Source organism: Spermophilus citellus (genome assembly GCF_964194105.1).
Source record: "Spermophilus citellus genome assembly, chromosome: 3".
NCBI lineage: Eukaryota > Metazoa > Chordata > Mammalia > Rodentia > Sciuridae > Spermophilus > Spermophilus citellus.
This window is the reverse complement of record NC_138184.1, coordinates 130,678,463-130,704,026: the sequence shown is the minus strand read 5'-3', so window position 1 is coordinate 130,704,026 and position 25,564 is coordinate 130,678,463. Positions and strand designations below refer to the sequence as shown.

At 41.6% G+C, this 25,564-nt stretch overlaps 1 protein-coding gene across 2 annotated transcripts in view; it reads right to left on the bottom strand.

Moving 5' to 3' along the window:
• The window catches only part of GLI3 (GLI family zinc finger 3), a 279,826-nt gene extending 254,653 nt beyond the window's left edge, over positions 1–25,173 (bottom strand). The window contains exons 1-2 of one of the 2 annotated variants that reach the window (XM_081285013.1): positions 24,790–25,173; positions 10,271–10,435 (exon numbers count right to left, since the gene is read on the bottom strand). In XM_081285013.1, the coding sequence (XP_081141139.1) occupies positions 10,271–10,394 (124 nt within the window). In that variant the 5' untranslated portion in view covers positions 10,395–10,435; positions 24,790–25,173. Of the gene's footprint in view, positions 1–10,270; positions 10,436–23,970; positions 24,466–24,789 lie in introns of those variants that run through there. The other variant, XM_081285012.1, reaches the window with a different exon arrangement.
• Between the last annotated feature and the right edge of the window lie 391 nt (positions 25,174–25,564).

The following is a 25,564-nucleotide window of genomic DNA, read 5'->3' as shown; positions in this document are numbered from 1 at the left end:
CGACCCAACACCAAACAATAGAGCCACCTCATTAAATCCAAACCTAATTCCCTTCTGACTAGGATTCCCAAAGCACTTTAAGAGAGGAAGGGATGATAAGCTACTTTGCTTTCAAAGAATGCAGGTTATGAACCCTCCAGTTTGGTCTTCTTATCCAATATACCTACACAGGACAAGCCTCAAATCCTTTCTCCATAGGGGGAGGGAAAGTATGGATCCCCACCCACCCTTCCGCCCATTACAAAGCACTACAATGCAGAACTTCCACTTCTGAATTTTACTTCATAAAACAAGTAATATGTTTAAAATAAAGTTTAATTTCTTTTAAATTTTACTTAATGAAACTACTAGTGACTCCATCCAGATGCAAAAGAAAGTCCTTGAATATAATGATGACCTTAATATGATTTCAAAACACTTGGAGTACCGTCACTCAGAAAATCCCCATGTGCAACCGTCACTCTGGAAAGGAAAAGTTTTAATTGATTCTTATTACTTTAGTTCCATTGTTGTTTGCTGCTTTCCCGTCCTTATTTGTAATACCAGTCTAATTGAGCTTCGGGAACACTGGTGGAATGTAGTTTATTATCTCCCTCATCAGGTGATCAATGATTTCATTAATAAGACAGATAACAAAACTGTCATATCATCGACACTGTTATGAAAGATGATCCTAGCTTCCCGCTCCATTTTCCAAGGTCTGGGGTTCTCTGTGGCAGCTCTGAGTCCATTCAATATTTTCCACAGACAGAGAAAAGTGAAAATCCATTTTGAAACCAATTTCAATTAGGATCCAGAAGCTGTTATCACAGGTGTCGCAGAATGGGCCCGTAAGTGGAAATGTCGCCTATCCATTCTGAAATGAAACCTTATCAGGGGCTACAAAGATGGCTGGGGACAGCCTATCTGTAAATTACTTTTCGTCCTGTGTTAACTCAACCTTAGTTCTGTCATATGGAATTCTTTCCATCCACTAGTAATAATCTAATGACTAACTAGACACAGCACCCCAACGGCTTTCAGCCAGGCAAGGCTGTCCTCTTAAACATGGGTACAAATGCAAACACACTCAGGCCTGCAGTCCTGCAAAAGGATAGGCATGCTTTCAATGATAGAACTAAAAGTTTATTATGGGAAATAAAAGAAGCCCGTCTCCACCCATTGCATTCCTGGTGATTTTTCAATTGCAAACTCCAAGACCCCGTTATTTCATTAATGCAGCACCCAAGTAGTGAGGCTTTTCTCTCACATCTTTCAGTCTCCTTTTAGCAAATTATCCCATGACGGCGGATTTATTCAGTCAAAGACCTCAGACTTTGAGAGGCAACAAAAGAATCAAGAGACTTTCTGGTCCACCTGCCTGGCGAATGATGAGGCAGGGAAAAGTCTCCCCCAGAGAAACCAATCAAACCATTGTGTGGCACAGTCAGACCTTTTCAGCTGTCAAGCCAGAGAGCAGAGAGAGAGATGAAAGAACAGGGATGAAGCTACCATTTACGGAACCATGTGGGAATGGTCTCCTAAGATTTAATAATTGGGATGGAACTCAACTTTCTACAACTAAGGGGGAAAAAAGGGGGAGAAAAAAAGATGAAGAAAGAAAGAAAACAAGAAGGAGAAAGAGTCAAAGAAAGGAAAGAGAATGTGTAAGACGGGGAAAAAAAAAGAAAGAAAGAAAAGCACTCTGGATTGCACCAGGACTTTTATGTAAAAATTTTCCCTACCTGAGATGAAGTCCTGTCTATAAAGCCAAAAAAAAAAAAAAGGTAGGGGGGCAGCTGTGGCTCTCAACAGGGGGGAGATGGGGGGACAGAGGCTTCTGAAAAAAGAGAGAGGGAGAACCCTTAGTAAAGTCTTTCTTATTTTTCCTCTAGGTTATAGCAGCATTAAATGTTCAGATCCTCATTTTCTCATGCAATTAATTCAAAGTAAAAACAACAACAAAACACCCTTATTACTATGGTTGTAATTTTAAACATCAAATGGAAATTTAAATTAGCCTAAAATGTCCATGGTCAGGACACTGAAAAGAGACTCAGACTGGAAGAAACACTAGGGTGTAGATTTCTAAGCAGTTTTCAAGGACATTTCATTTCTACTAGGAATTCAACAGGAAATGTTTAAATAAAAGAGAAACAACAACAGCAAATATTGCTCACAGGACCTAAAAATCATGAATTCTTCTTAAAACCTGAAATAAACACAGTGCCGAGCAGCTACTGCAGTTCTCATGCTTTTCTCTTGTTGCTGGTGACTTAAATGGTATGCATTTACTACTAAGTCAAGTCTAAGGCACAAGGATTTGTTGAAATTTGGGGTGAGGGGAGGTGCTGGAACTGTCCCATGTGTTGATTATGACGATGACTACATGACCTTATGGATTTGTCAAAACTCACAGATCTGCACACAACAAAGAGTGAATTTTACTGTATGTTAATTTTTAAAATAAACATAAACTAAAGCAGATGTATCCAGAAAGGTTTCCATGTACACACAGTATCAGGAGTTTGTTCCCATTTGCCATCACCCTGTCTGCTGCAAGCTGTCTGGGAGAGCTAGCCCTCCCTAGCTGGGGTGAGGAGTGGCAGGAGCTAGAAGCCACCAGCCACTTCCCAGGGTGGGGAGATCTTCCTCCCACAATCACCCTTTGGCCCCTTGGGCTTCTACTACTTAGTAGTGGTTTTGACTCTGATCAGTTTGGTTCTGAAAATTTGGAACACCCACCCCACTTGATCACAAGTAATCCAAGGCAACCCAGAAACTTTCCACAAGCAAAACACATCAAGCTGTGGATTCTTGTCACTCCAAGCCTGTGGAGCTGCAGCATAATGGGGGTGATGTTTTCTCCGGATTATCTAAGCCTCCAGGAACTGTTCTTTTAGAGGAGGAATGTAACAGCTAGGGGGGTTGAGAGGCAGCCTTTGCCCTTAGGGAAGCAATTTGGCACAAAATTATTGACTTCATTCAATAATTTCAATATTGGACTATTTGTACTCAATGAGAAATAAACCCTAAATCTATCTGATTTTTTAAATCTAAACTGATGCCAATTTCAGGACCTGTGATTTGTGCTACTATTCTCCGATCCTAGTTCCTACCATCTACTGACCTTTCAGGTTAGGACCTGATGACCACCTCAAGATTTTCTATTAGCCAATGCTTTCTAATTCTCTCAAAGTGTAACCATTTATAAATACCCCAAAAATGATATTGTCCTGAAAGTACTAGGATGAAACATATCCATGAATTAAATCCACTACTGTTATTAATAATAGCTAGTCTCTTAGAGTATAACTGTGCCAGAGTCAGAGAGTTAAGTATTTAGTCCAAAATCACACAGTAGTCTCCCAGCAGGACTAAGGTTCAAACCTTGGCTTTCAGCCACATAACACTACTGAGTACTTTGTTACAAATACTCCCTCTCCCACTGCCCCATAGGTCTGGCAGGTTACTGTTGTACTTTGCAGGTTGATTCAGTACTGGCTGAGAGACTCTCAGATCAGCACAAAACATCAAATTGGAACAGGGCATGGTGAGGAAGGTAGATAAACTAGATTTAATGAAGTTTAATGAAAATGTAAAAAAAAATAAGTATTATAAGAGGTGGCATACAGAATTTTTAGGGCAGTTTTACTTCTCTATAGGATGTTGCAATGTTGAATATGTGTCATTATGCATTTGCAAAACCCACATAGTGTACAACTGTGAATCTAATGTAAACTAGGGACTGCTGTTTACAGTAATACATCAATATTGGTTCAATAATTCTAACGAATGGATCATACTAATGCAAGATGTTAATAAAAGAGGAAACTGAGAACTGGCAGGGGGGACATCTAGGAGCCTTGTACTTTCTGTTCAATTTTTTTCTATAAACCTAAAATTGCTCCAAAATTTAAAGCTTATTAATTAAAATAATAATTTTTAAAATTTTTTAGAAAAAATTCAATTGTCACTGGGTAGTTCCCAAAAGGATATAAGACTATATGGGAAGAGAGACCAAGGACATATATTTAAGAAAGATTTCAATACAAACTGATGTTAGCAAAACACACTACAGAAAAACACAAGAACAAAGGCAAAGAACCCTTCTGTTTAACCAAAGTATACGTTATGGGATGGCACAGTAGAAGACCCATGTATTAGACTGGAAAGTCAGGCTGGGGTCAGATTTTTGAAGATGTATAAATATCAAGTGAAAGGCTTTAAGCTTTATTCTAGAGGTAGGTGGGAGTCACCAAAGATTCTAGAGCAAGTTTGTGGACTACATAGAACTATAATACTAATTTGGCAAGATCATGTCTAATGCATGAGAAGAGGAGACACCAAAGTCAAGGTGAGTGGGCAGAAGGTCACTTTAATCATCTAGGCATGAGGTTGGGGTGATTTAAATATCACCGCGGTGTAGTAGGGTGGCCTGAAGGACATCTAACAGGTCTTCAAAACTGGCAGGACCTGGGAAGCTTGAGAGGGGGAGGGTAAAAGGTGATGGTGTGGTGTCAAGCCTGGGTGACCACAGGAAAGGTGATATAGTTCACCAAAATAAAAAGCACAGTGGTAGCCAGTATTCAGGGGGATGTAAGTTTAGAGCCCAGAAGAGAGCTCTTAATGAGAATCAGATTAGTCAGCATCAGTCAGCTGGTTTAAAAACTTGACAGCTCTTTTTAAAAAAATAAAATCAAATTCTAATACAGCCCAAAGCACCCTACCCTACAAATGGTAATAGACCCCCTAAAGGAAAAGAGTTCACCCTGGGGCTGGGGGCAAGAGGTGGGGGCAAGAAAAGGGATATGCACATGCTGATTCCAATGCAAGACAATCAGCACAAGGATGGATTTCAAGGTTCAAGAAATCAAATAAGTTCCTTAAAGTTATCTTCCCTATTTTCTGATTTAAGGAGGCATTCAGAAGAAGGATAGAGAAAATTTAGTTTCTTTCTAATCCACCCTCCCTTAAGACGAGCAAACACAGTCCCATTTGGGATTTGTGCAACATCTTGAACTATTTTTCAGACATCTGAGTCCAGCAAATTCAATGTTACATTTGCCAAACATTTTCCCCTAAATTTGAAAACCTATGTGTCTTTTCAAGGAAAAACCCAATCCTTTTATTTTAGATTCAGAGCATTTAATTCCTCAGCATTACTTTATCCTAATAGCAATGGCCGATCTTTGCTGAGTTCTTCCTATTACATGTTCCTGGCCCAGTTCAGGCATTGCCTCACTTAATCCTCCCAACATAGGTCCTGTGAAGTAGGGGTGATTATTTTCTTGCTAAACAGACAAGGAAACTGAGATGTGGAGAAGGTCATTGGCCACACTCAGAGCCAGGGCTCAGCATTGCCAAAATTCAGCCCACGCTTTCAGATGCAAAAACCTGTGTGTCCTCCAAACGAAATCCTGTAATAGGAAATCCATTTTATCTGAAAGTCCTTTCCATCCTCTAGCTGGGAGGTGACAGGGAAAAGAAGGGCTGAACATTTAAAGGGATAAGAAACCTAAAACTCCTAACCGCACTGTGAATTGCCTGCCTCCTTCTGAACAGAATCAGGCACATAGACTCCACATAAAAAAAGGTCAAGGAGACAAGAGCCCACAATGGAGAATGGGAATGAATTTCAAATTTTCAACAAAACTCCCACCCCTAGTCAGAAGACCCACAGAGATCACAATGAACACCTGGGTAATTGGAAAGCACACTGCTGAGCCAGGAAGTAACCAAAGGGAAAGTGAAAACTAAAAACAAAAACATCTCCTTAGGTATTTACAGACCACAATACTTTCCCTTTATAAAACTCAAGAGTTTTTAATCAGAGAACCAAGCTCTTCTTTTGAAAGAAGCAAAGTGACCGGGGAATTTCCTCTCCATTATTAATCTAATAACTTTGATTTCACATTGCTTGCCATTAGGATAACAATTTCTGCTTTCTATCACCTGAAGGTCCCCACCACCAAACCATTAGGTCTGATAAAAGATTCTGGAGACCACAATCATATATCATGAGTCTCTACCTTTTTTTTTTTTTTTTTTTTTTGGTGGGGAAGTACTGAGGATTGAACTCAGTGGCTCTCAACCACTGAGCCACATCCCCAGCCCTATTCTATATTTTATTTAGAGACTGGGTCTCACTGAGTTGCTTAGTGCCTCACTTTTGCTGAGGCTGGCTTTGAGTTCATGATCCTCCTGCCTCAGCCTCCCAAGCTGCTGGGATTACAGGTGTGAGCATGGATTCTTCTCATTTTAAAGCAAAATTATAGGTTAATAAGAGCTAGCAGATTACTCCTCTAAAACAAAACAAAAAGGGAGGGGGGCTGGGGTTGTGGTTCAGTGGTGAAGCACTCACCTAGCACATGTTGGGTACTGGGGTTCAATCCTCAGCACCATATAAAAATAAATAAACTAAATGGGGATATCGTGCCCATCTACAACTAAAACATATTTTTTAAAAAAATTATAGGCCAAAAATGAGGCAAAACCCTTCAAATTGAAGAGTCGATAAGTGATAGAAGAAAATTTATAGGATAATAAGAATGTGTAAAACACCGGAAGGTCTAGATTTTTAAACTCTTATTATTTGGGAAACACAACACGTAGCTTAGAAGTAGTAAAACCATACCAGAAACACAGATGATTAAAGCATTTTACTTTTTGTCTAGCACATTAGCAGACTTGGGCATTCTTAAGCTATGACACCTAATATCTGAATGTACATGTATTATATGTGAAAGCCACCATAGTAGATGATATTGGAAATGTTAGAAACATTCAGAAAACTTTCCTTTGTCATTTCCATTTCATGAACACTAAAGCTTAAAATTGAATTATGCACACATGAAACTCTGGGCATACTATGGTTCCAATGTAAAGATCATCGAAGCCTTTAGAAGTAGATAGAGGTTCTTAAGTATTACAAAAATCAAATCTAACTTGTCTTTTTTCCCATACAAAATCTAAGGCAGTTTTTCACTTTTGTTATTTTAAATTTTGATCTTCTGTATCAAATGCTGTTCAAGGTTTTTGAACCGTGCATTTTGGCTGTGAGTCTGTGTGTGTTTAAACAAAACTCTATATGAATGTTATTCTAGGGAGCAGAGACTCAGCTGAGAAAAGCAAGAAAACAGACCTGCAAGGACACGCAGTGGAATGTGCGTGGTTTGGCTGAGAGGCTCACAATCAAGAACAAATTACACCACATAATAGCTGGAAAAGTTAATTAAGTCAACTTAACCAATAATTTCACCAATAACAAAACTTTTTTGTTTGTTTGGATTTTAACTGTAACATGGAAGATGGGAGAGAAATTGCATACATTACATTCATTGGGTTCTTGGCGCTGAATTCATCTTTTGACTGTCCAGTTATAAACTGAAGCTCAGAGCTTTGTAAAGAAAGCATAAGAAACCCCTGGAAGCAGGAGCAATCAGTACTACATGTCATCGCATCCAAATAATTCTATTTTCCTTTCTGTGAATAAACCTTGGAGAAGGGATCCAGGCATTTCTGAAATGTTTGTAGAAAGACAGACAGACAGACAGATGAATGGATGAACAACAGCCATAGCAATGGCAGCCACCATCCCGCGCATGCATACACACACACACAGCACACCAATCTTTGAAAGTCTGCACACTATGAGCTCTGAACTCAAACAGGGCACAGGACCAAAGCCCACACACTGGTCTTGATGGCCAGGGCAGAGAGAGGGGGAATATGTGGCCAGAGAGGGAGCTTGCAAAACAAAGAGGCTGTGCAGTTCCAACGATCCACACCCCTTTCCATAGTCCCAAGACTGTAAAGAGACTCTAAATAGTCAGATGAAAACTATAGAGTACCCTGTAAAAACAATCATTGTAATTATTAGCATTCACCCAAACAAAGAAAAAGTTTTATTTTTTCTTTATTTTATTTATTCTTTCTGTTTTTAAATATGTTTGCTCATTTTACTGGAGTCCTCCTGTCAGGCTGAAATCAGTGTTTTAAAAACACCATTTCCATTTTTCTTTTATTTGGTTGAAACAATGTTGTCCAGTATTGAAAAGTGGTCAATCTCTTAGAAGAAACAGGAACACTGAAAAAACAGTCAGGGCTCCCAGGATTCCTAGGACAACTATCATTCAGGTATGTGCCCTGCAAACTTGACTAATGAGTGTTTGCCCTAAATGGGACAGGATTTATAGGAGGAGATGCAGGCTTCAAGGGCACAGGCTGACAGGGCAGGAGGCCAGTGGAGTGTGGTTTAGGAAACAGGTCTGTGATTATTCCAAACTATGGGACAGGCTTTTGTAAGTCATGACTGCTCCTTCTCTGACTAGTTTTCTCTGGAACCTTCTTGCCTGCCATGGGGCTATTCTGATTAATTCTGTTGCCAATAACCCTCACTGGTGTCATGAGGGGAACCTGTGGTCAAAAAGCATTTCAAGACAAATGCAGCAGCAGTAAAATATTTCCTGAGCATGTGTCTGGTATGCAAGCAGCAGAAGCAAAGCATCTTCCTAATAAGAGATTACTGAGAAGACTCTGCTGGCATTCATGAGCAGGACAGTGGCTCCTGCAGGCTGCACACAGTGCAACAGCATCTTCCATCATCTTCCTTATACACACGTGTGCTCACACATACCACATACACATGCTCCCCCATTATCTCACTCACCCCGACTCTTTCTCACTCAACCACACCCATGCATGCTTACCCATACTTACACAAACTATGAAGACAACCGGAAGATGCTGTTTCATGAAGCAGAAAGCTCTTACCCTACAAAATTGCTATTAAAATTACCAGATAACCAATACTGTGTGTATTGATTCCACTTCTGAAATAATAAATTGGCCTAATTTTTAACAATTGCAGGAAAAAGAAATAGGATCGCCTATTTTTTAAACGGGAAATATGCTTTTCATAACCACATTGGAAAAACAATGCAAATATTCTAGCTCAATTAAAATAAGCTCCAGTCCTGAATTTAAACACCACAAATAAAGGGGGCAATACAGACATCTGTTTGCATATGCATATGTAAAGTAAACTTATTATTGTAACCCAGACATAAATATATCTCCCGAAAGATCAATGCAAAACTGGACTCATTAGTTAGCAGGTTTGCCAGCCAGTTCCCTCCCTTCCCTGGCACAACCAGAAGCACCCACTCATGAAACCAGGTGAAGGAATGAGATTGGAAGCACAGACTTAGAGCAGCAGCCAGGCTTCTCAGGAATACCTATCCTCAGAGGCGAAGGTTTGGGCTGCAGTTAGTTACATTCCAGAGGAGATTCTGACTCTCCAATTGTGCATTAAAAAAAAAAAAAAAAAAAAAAACACTGTAATTCAACCTAGTAAAATCCTTCTTGGAATAAATAAATTATAAGCCCACAGGCAAGGAGGGAGCAGGTTGGCTCATGCAAATCAGTGAGCCCAGATATACAGTATCCAGGAACTTGGAGAGCAGGTCAGCTCATCCTAAGGGCACATGGAGAAGTAGAGTGAAATTCAGGGAGGTCAGGAATGGCTGTGAAATCTACAAAAAGCAAAGGCCTTAATAGTCTACAAGGGTGGAAAAGCCTGCAAAGGAAGCAAAGGTTACCACTAACCTATTCAGTCTGTTCTTACCACAGAGGACTCTGGAATTTATTTTCTGTACTCCATGCTTCAACTGAAATGCCTCTCAACACTTTGCTTAAATTTTAAAAAACACAAAACACAGCAGACAGAAACAGTGACTCTGTTATCTCTGAGAACAATTAAGTAAATTAAATTTATTTAATCCAACAAATGAAACCCATCTCAAGGTACTCATGCTACCTTGAGGTTCAACTTTTAAATTTTAAAATCCTTTAGTAGAGACTACTTAAAATTTGCTAGGGGGAGACCCTGACACAAATTTTGACAAGACAACTTTTGTGTCTTTTGTAGAAAACTAATTATTCCAACTCATATAGACTTTCTACGTGAAATGCAAATCATTTTGAACTCTTGCCAGACTAATCAAGATGATTTCCAAAATGCCAAAACAGGAACTTCCTATAATAAATAACCTATCACATTTACATCTCAAATTAGAAAATTTGGAAGAAAACGTGTAGGTTGGGTGCCAAAATAGAGATTACTAAAGCCTGCCCATTCCACACACCCCCACCCAACCCACCCATTGGCTTTCTTTTGCCTCTCATAGAACAAACACTGGTCCAGGTGCAAATGCTCAATTCCCAAGGAATGCAGAGAACATAAAAATGACTGCAGGCTTGGCCGCTGGTAATCCCTGTGGCTGCTCACCATTGGAAGTGGTGCTGGAGGCCACGGCTTTCTCGCTGACATCTGTTCGAGTGGAGCATTTCACGATGGAATTCTCGACTTTCTTCTTCTCAGTGTTCGTGGAGCTGTGGGACTGGGCCTCCATGATGTCTTCTCATTACTTCAGCTCTCTTCTAGGAGGAACGCCTACAAAAAGGCACAGTGCCATCAGAAATGATGGAAAAGAAGACCTCACTTAAAAGTGCCCATCGCATGTCGCCTGAGAAGAACCGAGAACTTTAGCAAAAATTCAACATCTGAACAGTGCTTCTCCACAGGTTTTCAGGCGATCATGCTTTCAGGTCTTAACAATCCAGTCAAATGTTGTCCACGCATGCACAAGGAGAACAGAGGGAAATAGCCAAAATGTGGAAATTTCCCCATGATCTAAATATCTCCAACTCCAATTATGTTTACAGTATGAAACCCAAGTGCCACATTCCTCTTTTAAAGCCATGTCTACAAAAGTCTCTACAGGTAGTCAACTTTACAGGAAGGGGCATCAGGACAACTTCCAAAGCAGGGAAGATATTTTTAAACTATAAATTAGATGTTTCAAAGAGTGTCCCACAATTTCTCATAAGCATACTCGACTAAAAGTTCTGAATCAGAGGGTGATTTAGCCAAACAGTGATCTTTCCTCTGTTCATGAAGATATCTGAATTGCAATGTGCTTCTTAATTCAAAATCGTTCAGGTAAACCATATTCTTTAAGCCTTCTTAAAACGTGAGAGTGTTTCAGTTCATTTGAATTACATTTTTATAACAAAGGTAATAGAACAGCATGCTCTCAGTTCCACGAGGAAGTCAAAAGATCACCGAAAGCAAAGACTGGGATCATTTAGGAAATATGAAATCTAAACTAAAGGCAAGTTCAGTTGTCTTTCACTAGCTTCATTCATGTGGTAATTGCTCTAACTCATCATTCATCAATTTTCACTCTATTTAGTTCATGTTCTCTTTTTTGCAGCAATGTTCTACACCTACAAAGAATACAAGATGAAAAGTCCCCTCTCTGGCATGTTTTTATGTTTTCTTCGAGCTATCTAGATTGCAACACCCATGGTAGGCATTTCATCTGTCTACTCATCTGCTTATTTTTCCACATTTAGCAGACGCCACAGTGTTCAATCAAAACAGTGATTACTGAAATAAAAGAAGCAACTGCTTAACTGGCTCAAAAAGTTAAAATGCCAGATGAAATATATTTAGTCACTTTTAACTCATATATGCAAGGGAACTGCAAATTCTTTAACATACAATAAATTCCCCTTGACCTGGATTTCAAGTAACCAGAAGGCTTAAGAACCAGAGGCCACATGGTACTGTGGGCAATGGCTCCTCCACTAACTTCCATTTCTTTTTTGAGATTATCCAGTGTCATTCATTGGAAAACATACAAGTTATTTAAGAACAGCTTTTGTAGAATAAAAAGAAAAAAAAAAGAAGCACTAAGTTAAATTTACATATCAATTGTAAGATCCACTCCAAATTCAGAAACATCCTTCAAAGAGCACTGACAAAGGGTAGGACAAGTGAAGGGTCTGCAGGGCCCCACAGCAGGGCTGCCACCAGGTCCAAGTCCAAAGGCCAAGGCCACCTAAATGGTGACTCTGGAGCTGTCCAGCACTCAACCTCCAGCAATCTGTTGCCAAGCTTCCACTGTCTCGTCTTTCAAATGACAGAATCAGACAGTAGCACTGGATCCTGTCTTTTCCCCTCCCCCTTTGGGGTAGAAGAAGCACATCCTCTTTCAGAACATGCTAAAAGTTAAGGATCTTCTTCCCAGAAATATCTTGAAATGCAAAAAGTGTGCATTTCATTTCCAAGGGATCACAGACCCTCTAAAACTTTTCCATGAGTCCAGATAAAGAATTCTTAAATGACAACCCTATGATGTTCCTGCTAGCTCTAACAACCCCAGAATTATTCATTACCTGGTTTTTAATGCTTCCCCAAAAAACTAATTTAAATATCTTCTTTAAAGTATGTCATGACAGGCTGGTGTGGTGGCACATGCCTGTAATCCCAGTGACTCAGGAGGCTGAGGCAGGAGGATCACAAATTCAAAATTAAAAAGTAGGGGCAGGGCTGAAAATGTAGTTCAGAGGTAAAACATCCTGGGTTCAATCCTCAGCAAAAAAAAAAAAAAAAAAAAAAAAAAAAATTAAAGAAAGAAAATTAAAGTATGTCACAAGTACAACTCAACCCTGTGAACAGTGGTACAGGAAACATTTGCACCAGTGTTGCTATAGTGCTTACCAGGTATTCTGACTCCCACATCCAATTCCAAGACAATGCATCTGTCTTGGAGGGTGGCACCTGGGAACATGTATTTTAACAAGCACTAATTATCAGGCTCACTAAAGCTTTTAAACAGTTGTTCAACATATTTAATTTTGCTCTCTGCTTTAGATGGGTAAAAGAGAGCCTCATGGAATCCTTCAAGAACTAGACAAATTCATGAACAAAGTGCATCCAGAATACTAAATTTGCACCTTACACAAACCTATCTCAGCACACAATGATAAACTTTTCACCTAGATAAATCTTTGCAGAATGTCCATCTCCCCCTCTAGGCTGTAAGCCCCACCAGGACAAGGCTTCTGTCTTCCCAGCACCTGGTACAGGGAAGATTGTTTAATTAGTGAATAAACTATCTATCTCATTGGTGTCTCTGTGACTTCAATGAGTCTGCAGTATCTTGATTTTAGTCACTACTGAGTTAGTTATGTACATTTTATTCTATAGCTGGTGTTTCCTTTAAAATTGGCAAATGTAAAAACTAAAATTTTAACAGGAATACTTCATCAAAATACTCTATTCTTAACCACTGATAAATAGGCACTTAACCATCTCTGCTTCTTCCAAAACCCAAATACAGTTTTATTAGTTGAATTTGAATATAGTCTACTGTTAAAACTGCACATGTAAACAAGCAAGTGGCCCCGAATACCCCATTAAGAGATGGAGTTTCTAGAAAAACTAAGTCTTCTTCCTTAGTAGAGGAAGCTAATTAACAGTAAGTAGTGAGATAAGTCACCAAAGTTCCTTGACAAACTTGGTTTTTGTGGAGTTGCTGGCTTTTCCCCCAAGGCAAAGGACTTCATTTTAACAAAGCAATAAAACCCTCCCAATACTCATCACTAGAGAGAGGGTCATGTGAGAAGAGGTAAGGCTCCAGGCGCTGCCTGAAATCGCACTAATTAATAGTCTAAAAGAATACTAATTCCTACCCCTGTTTGAAATGGATTTTTTAAAAAATTAGGCCCTTGGTCACTCAAGAGTCTACCCCCTTCTTCTATTTTGACAACTCATTTTTGGATCTCATTAGTTAGTAACTAATTATTTAAAAGTGTGGTTGATGCTTGAAATGGGGCTATAAAAATGGCAACTTGCCAAAGCAGACATCTGCTTCCTGTATATCCCTATAAATTATATCAGCTTATTTTACTGATAAAAACATAATTTTGTTTCTGTCTCTTATCAAGAGAAAGTCTTAACATTTTGGTAACTCACACCTCATCAAACTGTGGAGGAAAACCAATGAGCCAAAAAATGTGGCTGCTTCTAGCTGAGGTGGTGGCTTTTCACAGGACAGTAAAAGCTTTGGAAAACTCAGTCCTGAGTTGATTCATTAAAGCATTAGGAATAGAAGTGACCAGTAAAATGTTCTGATGGAATCCTAACCCACAATGGGTTCCATAGCACTACTCTTAAAGCCTAGTTTCTTAAATAATAAAGTTTAACTTATTTAGAACATTAGTATCAAGACAAAAAAAATATTAAGCTGTGGTCCACTTCAAAGACTTTTCTCTGAAGGAAACATGCCACTGTTTTTCAGATGTGGATGAAAGGAGATATTTTCCCGCCTGATATAGTTTCCTTGCTTACAACTCCATACAGTTCCCCTTTAGTCCCTTTCACCATTGAAACATTACATGAAAGATTTGCAACATGCCCCTTGACTTTTTGTGCTTAAGGGGGGAAAAAGTGTAGCTAATGTTTGAGTCTCCCAACTTAAGTACACTTGAGTACACGAAAATTAAAACAAAAAATACATAAACCTGCAACCAATAAAAACTGTTCTCCTAGTATATTACTCCTAAAATTTTAAGTTTCATAGATTTAAAGAAAAAAAAAAAAAACATGAGGGATGAGCATTCTCTCTTGGAAACAATCCAGACTTTTCCTACTTAACTATCACTGAACCTTTTGTAATTCCTGAAGCCAAAACCAAGGGCACAATTCATTCCAGACCCTATTTTAACCTGCCTGCAGGTGGGTGTTTTCTTTCTAAATGATAAATCTAAACCTACATCAGCCTCCAAGGCACATAAAGCTTCCTGCAGCCACAGCCCAGTGATGCTGTAAAGCAGGTTCCCCTTCGAAAATGAGCGGTGGGGGGCGGGAACATTTCCTAAATTCGAGAATTCTTAAGGGGGACCTACGTTTTAAACCAAACTTTCACGCAAAACACTTCAAGAGGTCTGCTTTAGAGTCGCCATTGAGTGATGCAGGCGGGGACGCAGGGGGTACCCCCAAACCGAAACTCTCATCTTTACAAAGACCTTTATCACGCCAATTATTCTGATCGGGCTGTGTGGTTATGTTCTATTTTGTTTGAACGGTCTCTCACTTCCTGTCCGGTCACCTCGGACGGTTGCAATGCACGTTTTTCACACCTTTAACCACTTTTTCCCGCGCCCGGGGTCCCCCGCGCCTGCGTCTTAATTCCTCTCTGGCTGTCCCTCTCCGCAGCAGCGGCGCGGCCAATTCATTAGCGAGCGCCGAGCCCGCGCAGCGCCGTCTGAGCGCGATGTCGCCGCATCCATCATCATTACATCAGCGCGGGGAAGTCCACGCCGAGTGCTCCCGGCCCCTGGCGCGCCCCAGCCAGTGCGCCGGCAAACAGAGCATGGTGAATTTCTCAGAAATAGCTCTGGGTATCTGGGGGCAGAGGAGGTGCTCCCAGGCCCGGCTTTGATCCACATTCCTGAAGCTGCCTTTCGGGAGACAATGCATGTCCGGCAGCCAGGCCGCGGGAAAGGGAAAAACACTGGCGGGCAGGGGCGGGGGGCGGGGGGCGGGGAGGCGGGACAAGGGGATGGGGGGGCGGTGTCTAGAGCCAGCAGAGCCCGGCAGTCCCTCTGTAGCGCACAGAAGCAGCTCTTATCAATTTGGATCACATTAGTTACCCTGCTCCTTGGGAATATCCCTGGGCATCTGCAAACTCTCTACAGTTGGCTCAGCAAACAGACGTAGGGGAGGGCCCTGGTTGCATTCATACGGAGGTTTTAACTAGCTAAATTTAGGAAGGTGTAATCCTATGGGTACTTTGCAGTGCGGTAGTGTGTGTGTGTGTGTGTGTGTGTGTGTGTGTGTGTGTGTCAGAGAGACAGAGAGAGAGACAGAGAGAGAGAGAGATTGAGAAAAAACTATAATAAAACACTGGGAAAACTTGAAAACTCTTCAGGAAACCAATGGATGTGTACTTCACTCACAAGAATTCTAATTCACTATTAACCTGCCCGCCCCCCAAACATTTTTCTTCATTAATTGCCACAAATAGATGCAGGTGCTGAATGGTTAAGGCACAGACACATGGCCTCATTGTCTCTCAGGGAAGCCCTTCATGAGGTTCCAAATCAACCTTCACCACCACAGAGGCTTTATGTAGTTGTCAATAGAGAGCATGAAAAGTCCTAATTCTGGAAAAGTGTGCAAAAATCAGCCTTTCCCCATAGAAGGTCTGCAGTGAAGCCTCCAACCCACAGACAAGCAGGATTCTTCTATTGTTTAAACGAAACTTTTTTTTTTTTTTTAAAGAAAGCATCAGTTGGTAAAGCCATCTTTGAAAGTGATGTTTGAACTGAATGAAGCAACTTTCTAATCTAAAATGAAGTGGATGTGCAGTTATAAACTGCTAGAGCATCCTTCCTGAACAGTGTACTTCATTTATTTTCCTAATGCAGTGGAATTTATTTTTAAGTTGCCTGAACTTGGCTTTGCTTCTTTTTTCTAATGCTTTTAAAGATTCAAAACGATAAAGTTAAATGTCTGACTCACGAAAACCTGATCAGTTTCGAATAGGTCAGAACAGTTACTGGTCACAAAAGATCAGAAACAGAAGACATTCCAATAGGCAATGCAATGCTCTTAATAGCACAATGATGAAGTTTGAAGTGAGAAATGACTGTATAGGTGAGGGAACCACTGCTCCAAGGGAAATAAGGTTTTCCTTCAGAGAAATCACATTTATTTACATCTCTCTGTATACTGGTAAGCTGAATGATCTCCTTACTTTGGTAAAATTCCAGGAGAAATCAGTCTGGGTAGGGATTTCTGAGACAGCCTCCCCTGTGTCACTTCTCTCACAGAGAGTGACACTTCTCTCACACTTATTACTAATAGATCAGCTGCTACTTCAGGATGCTGCTCTTGGAGCAATGTTTAGGAAAAATTCCTATCAAATATTTATACCTTCCTATAGCTATTACACAACTCATGTCCAAAAAAAAAAAAAAAAGCCATCTAGAAAGATAATTTTTACAGAAGAGAGAAACACAAGCAAATTCTGACTTTAAAAACTTTTTTGTCAATTTTGGAAGTGAAAAATAAGTCTTGAGCAAATGAGCAAAACATAGGAAATTTAAAACACATCAGTGCCTCCCATGTAATCATGCACTGGAGAAAATCTCTTCTAAGTTTGTAATGTGGTTGACGGTTCCTTGTGTTCAAAATATCTTTCTGAACTTAAAATCAATTAGGTAGGCATAACCTTTGTGACACACCAACAGTTCTCAGGATTTCTAAGGCTTCCTTTCCCTTCCTGTCTGTAATGCCTTCCTTCTTCTGCAGGAAAAGAGGCCCAACTTCATAAGTTCTTAATGAAATCTTCATGAATTTTTAACTATAGTATTTTTTAATGTACAATTATTTCTCCTTTATATAGGATTGTTTTTCCCTGTGGTCAGGAAAGCTCAAAACCTTAACTGCAAATAAGATCCGCTATCTGTCCTAGTGGTCATTAGTAGCACACAGGGCTCCCCAAATCTGCTGCCTATTGTTTTCAATTTTTCTTTCCTACATTTCTGATGCTTCTGATCACAGACAAGCAATATTCATAACAGACAAACCAAATGGAATTACTCAAAAAGGGAAATAATTGCCTGGTTATGGATTAAGGGAATTTAGTTTTGGGAAATTAACTACATCTAAACTTTTAAGAAATCTATGTTTAACTTCACCCACTGAAAAGCCTACTCAACATGAAAGTAATCAGTGCTATTTCAGTTAAAATCACAAATGGCATTTGTGAGGCGGTTTTACTCTTCTGCCTTGTGTATTTAAAAGAAAAGATCATGAGCTACTCTTTCTCAGATGCCAGAAGTACTTTATAACAAACATTCCAGGAGAGTATAAGATCTCTATTTAATATGTTACAATTTCTGAATTCTGCAAAACTATAAAACATCAGTACTCTGTGCTTTGCTTACACACTGCAGGAAGCAACCTACATAGCAGGTACCATTAAAGAATGAGCAATAATGTGGAGCAAAATGACATCCCCACTTTCTGCAGGTTAGATGAATACAGTCAATCCTCAGAAACCTAGATCTGCAGTCAGTTATCAGCTATAGATCAGTTAAGCTCATGAAAAGTGTATTCCCCTTAAACCCATATATATCACAAAAACACCATGACTGATCAAATGTGTCCCTCTCTCACTTCACTGAGGTTTAAAGGAATTAAAAGTTTCCACATATTTTGAGAAAACATTGTTTAATTATTTGTATAGAATTTATATAACTTTGAATTCCCAGAATCATGGGTCTTTACAATAAAGCTTAAGAGGATAGACAGCATGTTCTATGAATAGTAAATGACATTCAAACTATCATAAATATTAGACCAATACCTTCTGGGTTTTAAAAATCAGCTACAGATAATCCAAGAAAACTTAAGATAGTTTTTGTGAAGGACTATTCACCACACTGTATTCTCCTAATTTTTAAACTTTTGATTCTTCAATCTTGACTATAATTTTCAAAGCCACTTTTTAAAAACTTAGGAATTTTTTTTTAAATGAAGACTTATTTGTAAAAACTATCCACGGTTCACTGATCCTATAAACTATGCCTATTCACACACAACATTCTCCAGCTGTCTTATTTCTGACCCTTTGTAAGCACAGAACTGCCAATCTAACCTATACCAAACTACATACCCTCCAATGAGACTCTCTGGTATGGAATTTCATTTTAACATCCACAGTTCAAATAGCAGACATTGTCCTCGAGTGGTGTGGCCTGGTCCACACATCTGGTCACTCTATTCCAGGTTTCCATAGATGTGAGTTATTAAGGCTTCATTCTTAAGCTGCTGGATGAGGTTTCTCTACACACTGATAACTTTCTTCAGAATGAATTATTCTTTTTAAAAATATCACAAAATGAAATCAATAACAGGGCTTAACTGCCTCATTCCTTCATTACTGCAATTTGAAACTTATCTTTCATCTAAATGGTGAGTTTTCAGTCTCTTTTTGTAAAAATCGATAGTTTGAAATGTAAAGCACTCTGGAGTCTTGTTAGGCATTTTATGTAATCTTCAAAAAAAAAAAAAAGTCAAAGCAGCTAAGGTAAAAATTTCTACCTGAAAATAAGCATATATAATGTCATGCAGCATTCTGAAGTTATATCACTTTTTGAAAATTGCACTTATCTCCCATTATTGAATTAATTTAATTCTGTGGTATAAAAATTCCACAAGTACACAATCAAATGCTTGTATGTTACTTCTGTGCCACCCCCCGCCCCCAAACACACACACACTCATGGCCCCCTTTCCTCCAGAAAGAAGTAAAGAAAAGAAAAGCCCCTCTAGCTGTTTCAGGCCAGCAATCAATCCAATTTACTGCAGGTACAATTTATATGTACAGTGCATGCCACAACAAAACCACAGTGTGATGCCAACATGGCCCTTAAGAAAGTTTTCCCCTAAATCTCTGGAAAGGAGCTTTAAAAGAAAGCAAGGATTACAGTCAGCTAGAAGGTAGGGAGGGGACTTACCTCAAACCCAGCCAAGCGGAAATCAGAGCAGTAATTCTACAAGTCGACAGAGTACACTTTCAAAGCTATAATGGTGTGAAGAAGTGCTGGGCAGCATGGCCTGAAGGCAGCACTAATACACTGATGACTAATGGCTGGGCCGGGGCAGACAATGAATTTGGGGCTTGAAAACTAACAGAAACCATGCAGTACTTTGACAAATGGGCTTTCAAGATTTCATTCATTGAATAACCTTTAAGCACAAAATTGGCTCCGGTTCTCTTGGGAATGATATGACATGTTGCTGGACAATGATGTAAGTATTTTCTTTTTTAATTATGACTCTTACGCAAAACACAAGAGCACCATATACGAGGATACAGCTATAGACACCACAGACGCAGACGTGGAACTCAGCACAATATTGCCTTTCAGGAGGGGGCTGAAATGTTCCAGTGCCACCTTATTAACTATGTAATGGCTTTTTCATTCAGCTTCTTTAGAAAGCCATAGATTTTCTGAGACATTTTGTCGGGTTGAAATATACACACCCAGAACAAAAAAACACTTTCACATTAAACACACACACACACGCACACACAGGTAATGAGTAGCTAAGAAATTTGGCACTAAAACATAGTGCATTTAGATTTACAAATGGAAAGTCTAATTTTCAGGGGCCAGGCAAAGGAAAAGTGTCATAAAACAACGGAGACACCAGCGTAAAGTTTGCAATCAAATGCACTTACAAACACACTTAACATCCAATGTCTTTTCCACAGCTCTCCTCCCTCTTCCCAGCTTAATTAGCCTTTCGATTTAAAAATAATAATTTTGGCAATTTTTAAAGAGAGAACGAAATATCAAAAGTGTCTCTGAATTAACAAGTACCACTTACTCCAGACAGCATTGCCTTTAGCAGGTCCTAAAAACTTAAGAAAAGGATCTTAAAACAGGAAGCTTAGTGAGCTCATAAAACTGTTGTTGGAGCCAGGAACACATAGCATATTTAATCTGCAAACTGTGAGAGTCCACAGTGATTTCAACAAGATCTGAGGCATGCCCTCAAGGTTTGCTGGGATCTGGGATTAGGGGGTTGATAAGAACCTCTACTGCCCATGGACATGTTTTTCTTCTGCAGTTAAACACAAATGCATGGAGACGTTTGACTGCTGCTTGGCGTTACTGCTCAAGTTATATAAAAGCTTTGCAGCTCCTTTTGCTGTCAATATATCAAAGTTTAAAAAAAATCATCAAAGTGTGAAATTTCATTTAAAGTCTTCGCCAGTCTACAGCTCTATTTCACAGGCCCATCAAATAAAAGTAAAGATGAAAAATGCACTGAAAGTACTTGAGAAAGTTTGCAGCAGTACCCCTGCCCTGTTGTTGTTTATTCTGTCTCCCTTTATTTGCTTTGAAACTAGAACGGATCAATTTTCATCTAGAAAAATGACATCATGAAGTGAAAGGAAGCAGCTTCTCCCAGACTTTAATGAGAAGACAACCTGAAATCATCATTACAGTGGAATCTTTTGTTTAACAAATATATATGTATTTGTTGCCTCTGTAGTCATTTCAGCATTTTAATTGCCTCTCCTGGTATAAGTTGGCAGAAAATTTCTTGAATCTTCCAAAACAAATCAGACAGACCTTAGAATATGAATGCCAGCACAACTTAAAACTCCTTCAAAGAATTCTTTAGCTGGAGATTTACAACAATTGCATAAAGAAGAAAAGTCTGACTTTTAAGATAATCTACTATAGTCTAAAAGCATTAACATTCCATTACTAAGGTTTTTTGAGTATTTCATGACTCATTGATTCATTTTTCCAAGACTGGTTATTCTGAGTACATTACTATCTCCATATAAGTGAGTGCATGCAAGGATGATCATTAAATTGTTTCCTTTCATAAGCTCCCAAACTCTACCCTCAAAAGGGGAGGGGGGAGGTGTCTCAGTAAGCAGGATACCTTACATAGAAGGAAGGACCTCTAAATGGCTAAACTCAGAGGAAGTCTGAAACCCTTACAGCATGCAGGTAATTAAGGAAACTTCACTGGCTAAGAAACAAAGGAAAAGTCCAACTTTTAGGCTTGGGCATCAAGTTGATAAATTAACGATTCTTTCATTAAATAAGTAATGAAATAACTCAACGGAGCCATTTTTCATCAGGGCTGAATTTTCTCATTTCTATCTGGGGTCCTTTGCAAATTAGATATACAATAAAAATGTGTGTATATCAGGGTTCAATCAAGGAATACAAGCATGTTAAAAGCACGGGGAATTGGTAGGCATCTGGGCCAAACCTACTGGCCTATTAGCAATAATGCAATCTATACCTTTTAAAGTGATTCTCCTTGTGTGAAATTTCACTAGACACCTCTCCCATTGAACTCATTCACACATCTTAAACCAAAGCTTCCCTAGGCTGACTTTAAAAATTATACTCCCTGAAAGGATCTCCCCTTAGGCAGAGAGTTTCTAATTAAATAGCTTTTAGTGTAAAATAAACTCTCTGCTCTGTATAAATATGCTACTCCAACTAATTTAAATGTTATTTCATGTTTGTGTTAGGGTTGACTATAATCTAACTGGCCAAAGTGTTTGTGTACCAGGTTGTTAAGACCAATATTTCCTAACATAAACAAATTCTTTAGATACTTCGCACAGTTTACATTGTTAGAACCAATCGCCAGTGCTTTAATAAATTCCCTCCACTGAAATACTGTTCTGCTTTGGAAAAAATGAAAAGATTTTGAGGTTATTTCACTATTTTAAAACAGCATTTTCCTCCTTCAAAATAATCTTGACACATGTAATTAAGAAACTGTCAGACTATTATTAATTTTTAATTTAAAACCTAAATGAAATAATTACAGGAATCAATCAATAAGGCACCTATTCAAATTACAGAGCAATTACATAAATACTCAAAATTAATACTTTAGGCCAATTCTTGAAGATTTCAGTCTATAACATTCGAAGACATCAAACAACACAAAAAGTGAGACATGGGGAGGATGAATAGTTCTTGCCTTAAATAGGCTGAAATGAGGTCATTAGGCCCCCCACCAGCCATGCCCAATGCACTCAAGCAGCAACTCTTTTTTAAAAGTTAATTTATTTCCATCAGACCCATATTTCAGAGATCCCAAAAAAATGGCCTCATCCAAATGCTGTACAAAATCACATTTAGGAATGCAAGGCCTAATTACTTGAATTTTCAGTTTAGGTATATATTGTGCTCTGCAAAGACCAATTTGGGAGAAGAGGGAAGAGAGGGAAAGGAGTGCAGGAGATGTTTTTTAGAACTAATAATACCAGCCTGGCCAATGGCACTGCCCATGTCTTTGCACAGCGGCCGGTCCTCCATACCTCTGACTAAAGGGTTCTTTTACTTGGAGACGCGGACAGTCCATCATTTCAAACTGAAGTGGCAGCTGGAAAATGTGGAACAGCTGGCAAAGAGCTGGGAGAAAATGTTTTACATAAATATATGTACATATAAACTGGCAGAGGGCCATGAGCACTGTACCCAAGGCCAGAATCTTTCCGGCAGTCTACACTAGGGAGATGAGAAGTTGGGGGGCAGGAGGAACAGCGTCGGAGGAAACCTCCTTAATCATCTTTCCACACAGCGAGCACGGGAAGCCTGAGATCCTGCACCGGGGGGGGGGGGGGGGGGGGGGGGGGGGGGCTGCATCCTTTTGGAAAAGGTGCACTCGGGACAGGAGCACAAATTTCAGAAAAGGATAAAAAGCCGGGTGTGGAGTGGAGCGTCCGCATCTGGCAATCGGCTTAAGAGTCGCTTCACAAACTCTCCAACTTTGGGGTCAATATTTACTCCTTCTCCACCTCCTCCCGCCCATTTTCCCGTTACAACTCAAGAAAGTAACTGTCCCCTGCAGAGTGATTCATACCCAACTCTGCTCTGTGTAAACGAGGCCTCCTAAATGATTACTGCAAGGGCCACAGCTACTTTTTTCTTTTTTGAGCGTGCTGGCCCTGGAAAGGAAAAGAAATAAAAGAGAATCCCAAATCATACACAGATGGTACAACTTTCACTTTTCCTCTACCGACGGAGGCGCGCCTCTCTCCATCCGCTCACACCACACCCCCACCCTTCGAAGTGGAGCTCTAGCAGAAGAAAGCCCCGGCAGCTGTGGTCCCCGCACTACCCACCTCGCCGCCCGCCTCCTTCCGCCCATCCGGGTGGCGGTGCGCGCCTGGCGTCGGAGCCCGAGAGCGCAACAGAGCAAAGGAAGGACACGGGAGCTTTGGGGTCTAACGTAGTTCTTTTTAACCCTTTTGGGAGAGAGTGAAGAAGAGGGGCGCAGTCGCCGCAGCCGCAAACTTCGTCCCCTCTCTGGGATGTTAAATTCTGCAGTCCGTCTCCGGACCGCCAAGGGATCAGACACTGGGAAACGGACCTTCAAGAAGGAGGGAGCAAATGAAAGACTTGTTCCGACGCCTTACGGATGACTGTCTAAATCTGGGCGCCCTTTGACAGCCATTTTCATACTATTCGTTTCCCCTTGGAGGACCACCTCTGGACTCGCAGGCGGGGGCGCGGCCGCAGGAGCGGGCTGCAGGGCCCGCAAAACAAAGAACTTCGGGCGGGACGTACCTGCGGTGGCGGCGACTGTCAAGTCCCCGAACTTCCCATAGACCCGCGTCCGGGGCGCGAGCGAACGGCTCCCGGCTCCGCGCGGTCGCGGGTGGCTCGGGCTACCGCGAGCGGCTCGGCTGGGCGCGGGTGGCGCCCGCAGCGGGCATGTTGCGACGCGGGCAGCCGCGGGGCGCTCCGGGAGGGCTGGCGAGCGGCGCCGGCGAGTGGGAGCGACGAGTGTGCGCGAGTGCGAGTGTGCGAGCGCGCCGGTGGCGCTGCCCCAGCCGGCTCCCTCCCGCTCGTGCAGCTCCGGCATCAGTTTCAGGGATCGTGTAATCCGATCCCTTCTGACTCACAGGCCCTGAGTGACAGTTCTGATTTGGTTCAACCGCGGGAGGGAGGGAGGGGAAAGAGAAAGAAAGAAACCCCCCACCGTCTGCCCCTCCCGACGTCCAATCCACTTTCTGGAAAAAGGTCCCATCCCGGCCTGGACCCCTCGCAGGGTGGAGGAGCCCCCCGCCCCGACTCGGAGCTGCCAGCGCTACTCACGGGGTGGAAAAGTTGTCCCTCGGTTCCGCGCTTCCCTCCCGCGCGCTCCCTCCTTTCCTCCTCTCCTCCTCTTCCTCCTCCTCCTCCCCGCATTCCTCCTCCCCCAAGTTTTAACAGATGTTGCCGGACTCTCCACTCTTCCTCGGGCTCCCTCTTCCTCCGCCCCCGCCCCCGCCCCGTCCCTTTTCTTTCTGCCACTCTTGAGCTCAGTGGGGACGCGCCGAGCAGCAGGACGCCTGCCGCCGCAGGGGGCGAAGTTGGGAAAACTTGGAGTGCTGCTCGCCTTACTTTTGCTTTCTGGCTCCTTCCAGGCCGCGCCGGGGGCCCGCGCTTCCCCCGCCCCGGCGGGTCCCAGCAGCGAAGCGGGCGGCGGCAGCGAGGAGGCCGCGTGTCGCGGGCTGGGGTCGGCGGCTGGTCGGGGGGGAGCCCAGGCGCCCGGAGCCACGCGCGCGCTCCCTCCCCGCCCTCCGCCTCCTCCGCCCCTCCCCGGTCCTCACACCGACACATTCATGCCTGCTCCTCCTCTTCCCCCTCCTTGACCCCGCGCCCGCTCGGCGCGCCGAGGCCCCACCCACCCGACGAGGGGAAGGGGGCCGGGGCGTGATGTCACGGGCTCCCTCTTGGCCTGCGGCAGCTGCACCGCCCAGACGCCCCCCAACCGCTCGCCCAGGCTCTGGGGCCATGTCCTCCCTGCACCTCTCTCTTCTCACTCAGCCTCTGCTCTTCCCTTTCTTTCGCTCTGGGGTTGGACTGTCTTCTTTTAAGGACTCTCACTGCCCCCTCCCCGCTTCAAACACAACTCACCTTCCCCCTTTCCTATTTTAACATTTACCCAGGCAAACCCTAACACTCCTGTCTCGCGCGGGATGATGCATTTGGAAGTCCAGGATTTTCCTCTCTGCTGGACTCATCTGCCCTTGGGGCCAAATCTGGGAAGTAGGAACTCCCACCACACAGCCCCAAGTCCCCTAGCGCCACTTTATAAAGGACACAAAAAACAAAGACCCCGGGCTTAGAGCCTGGATTCGAACGTGTTGCTTTTCCTTGGATTACAAAGTCTCTC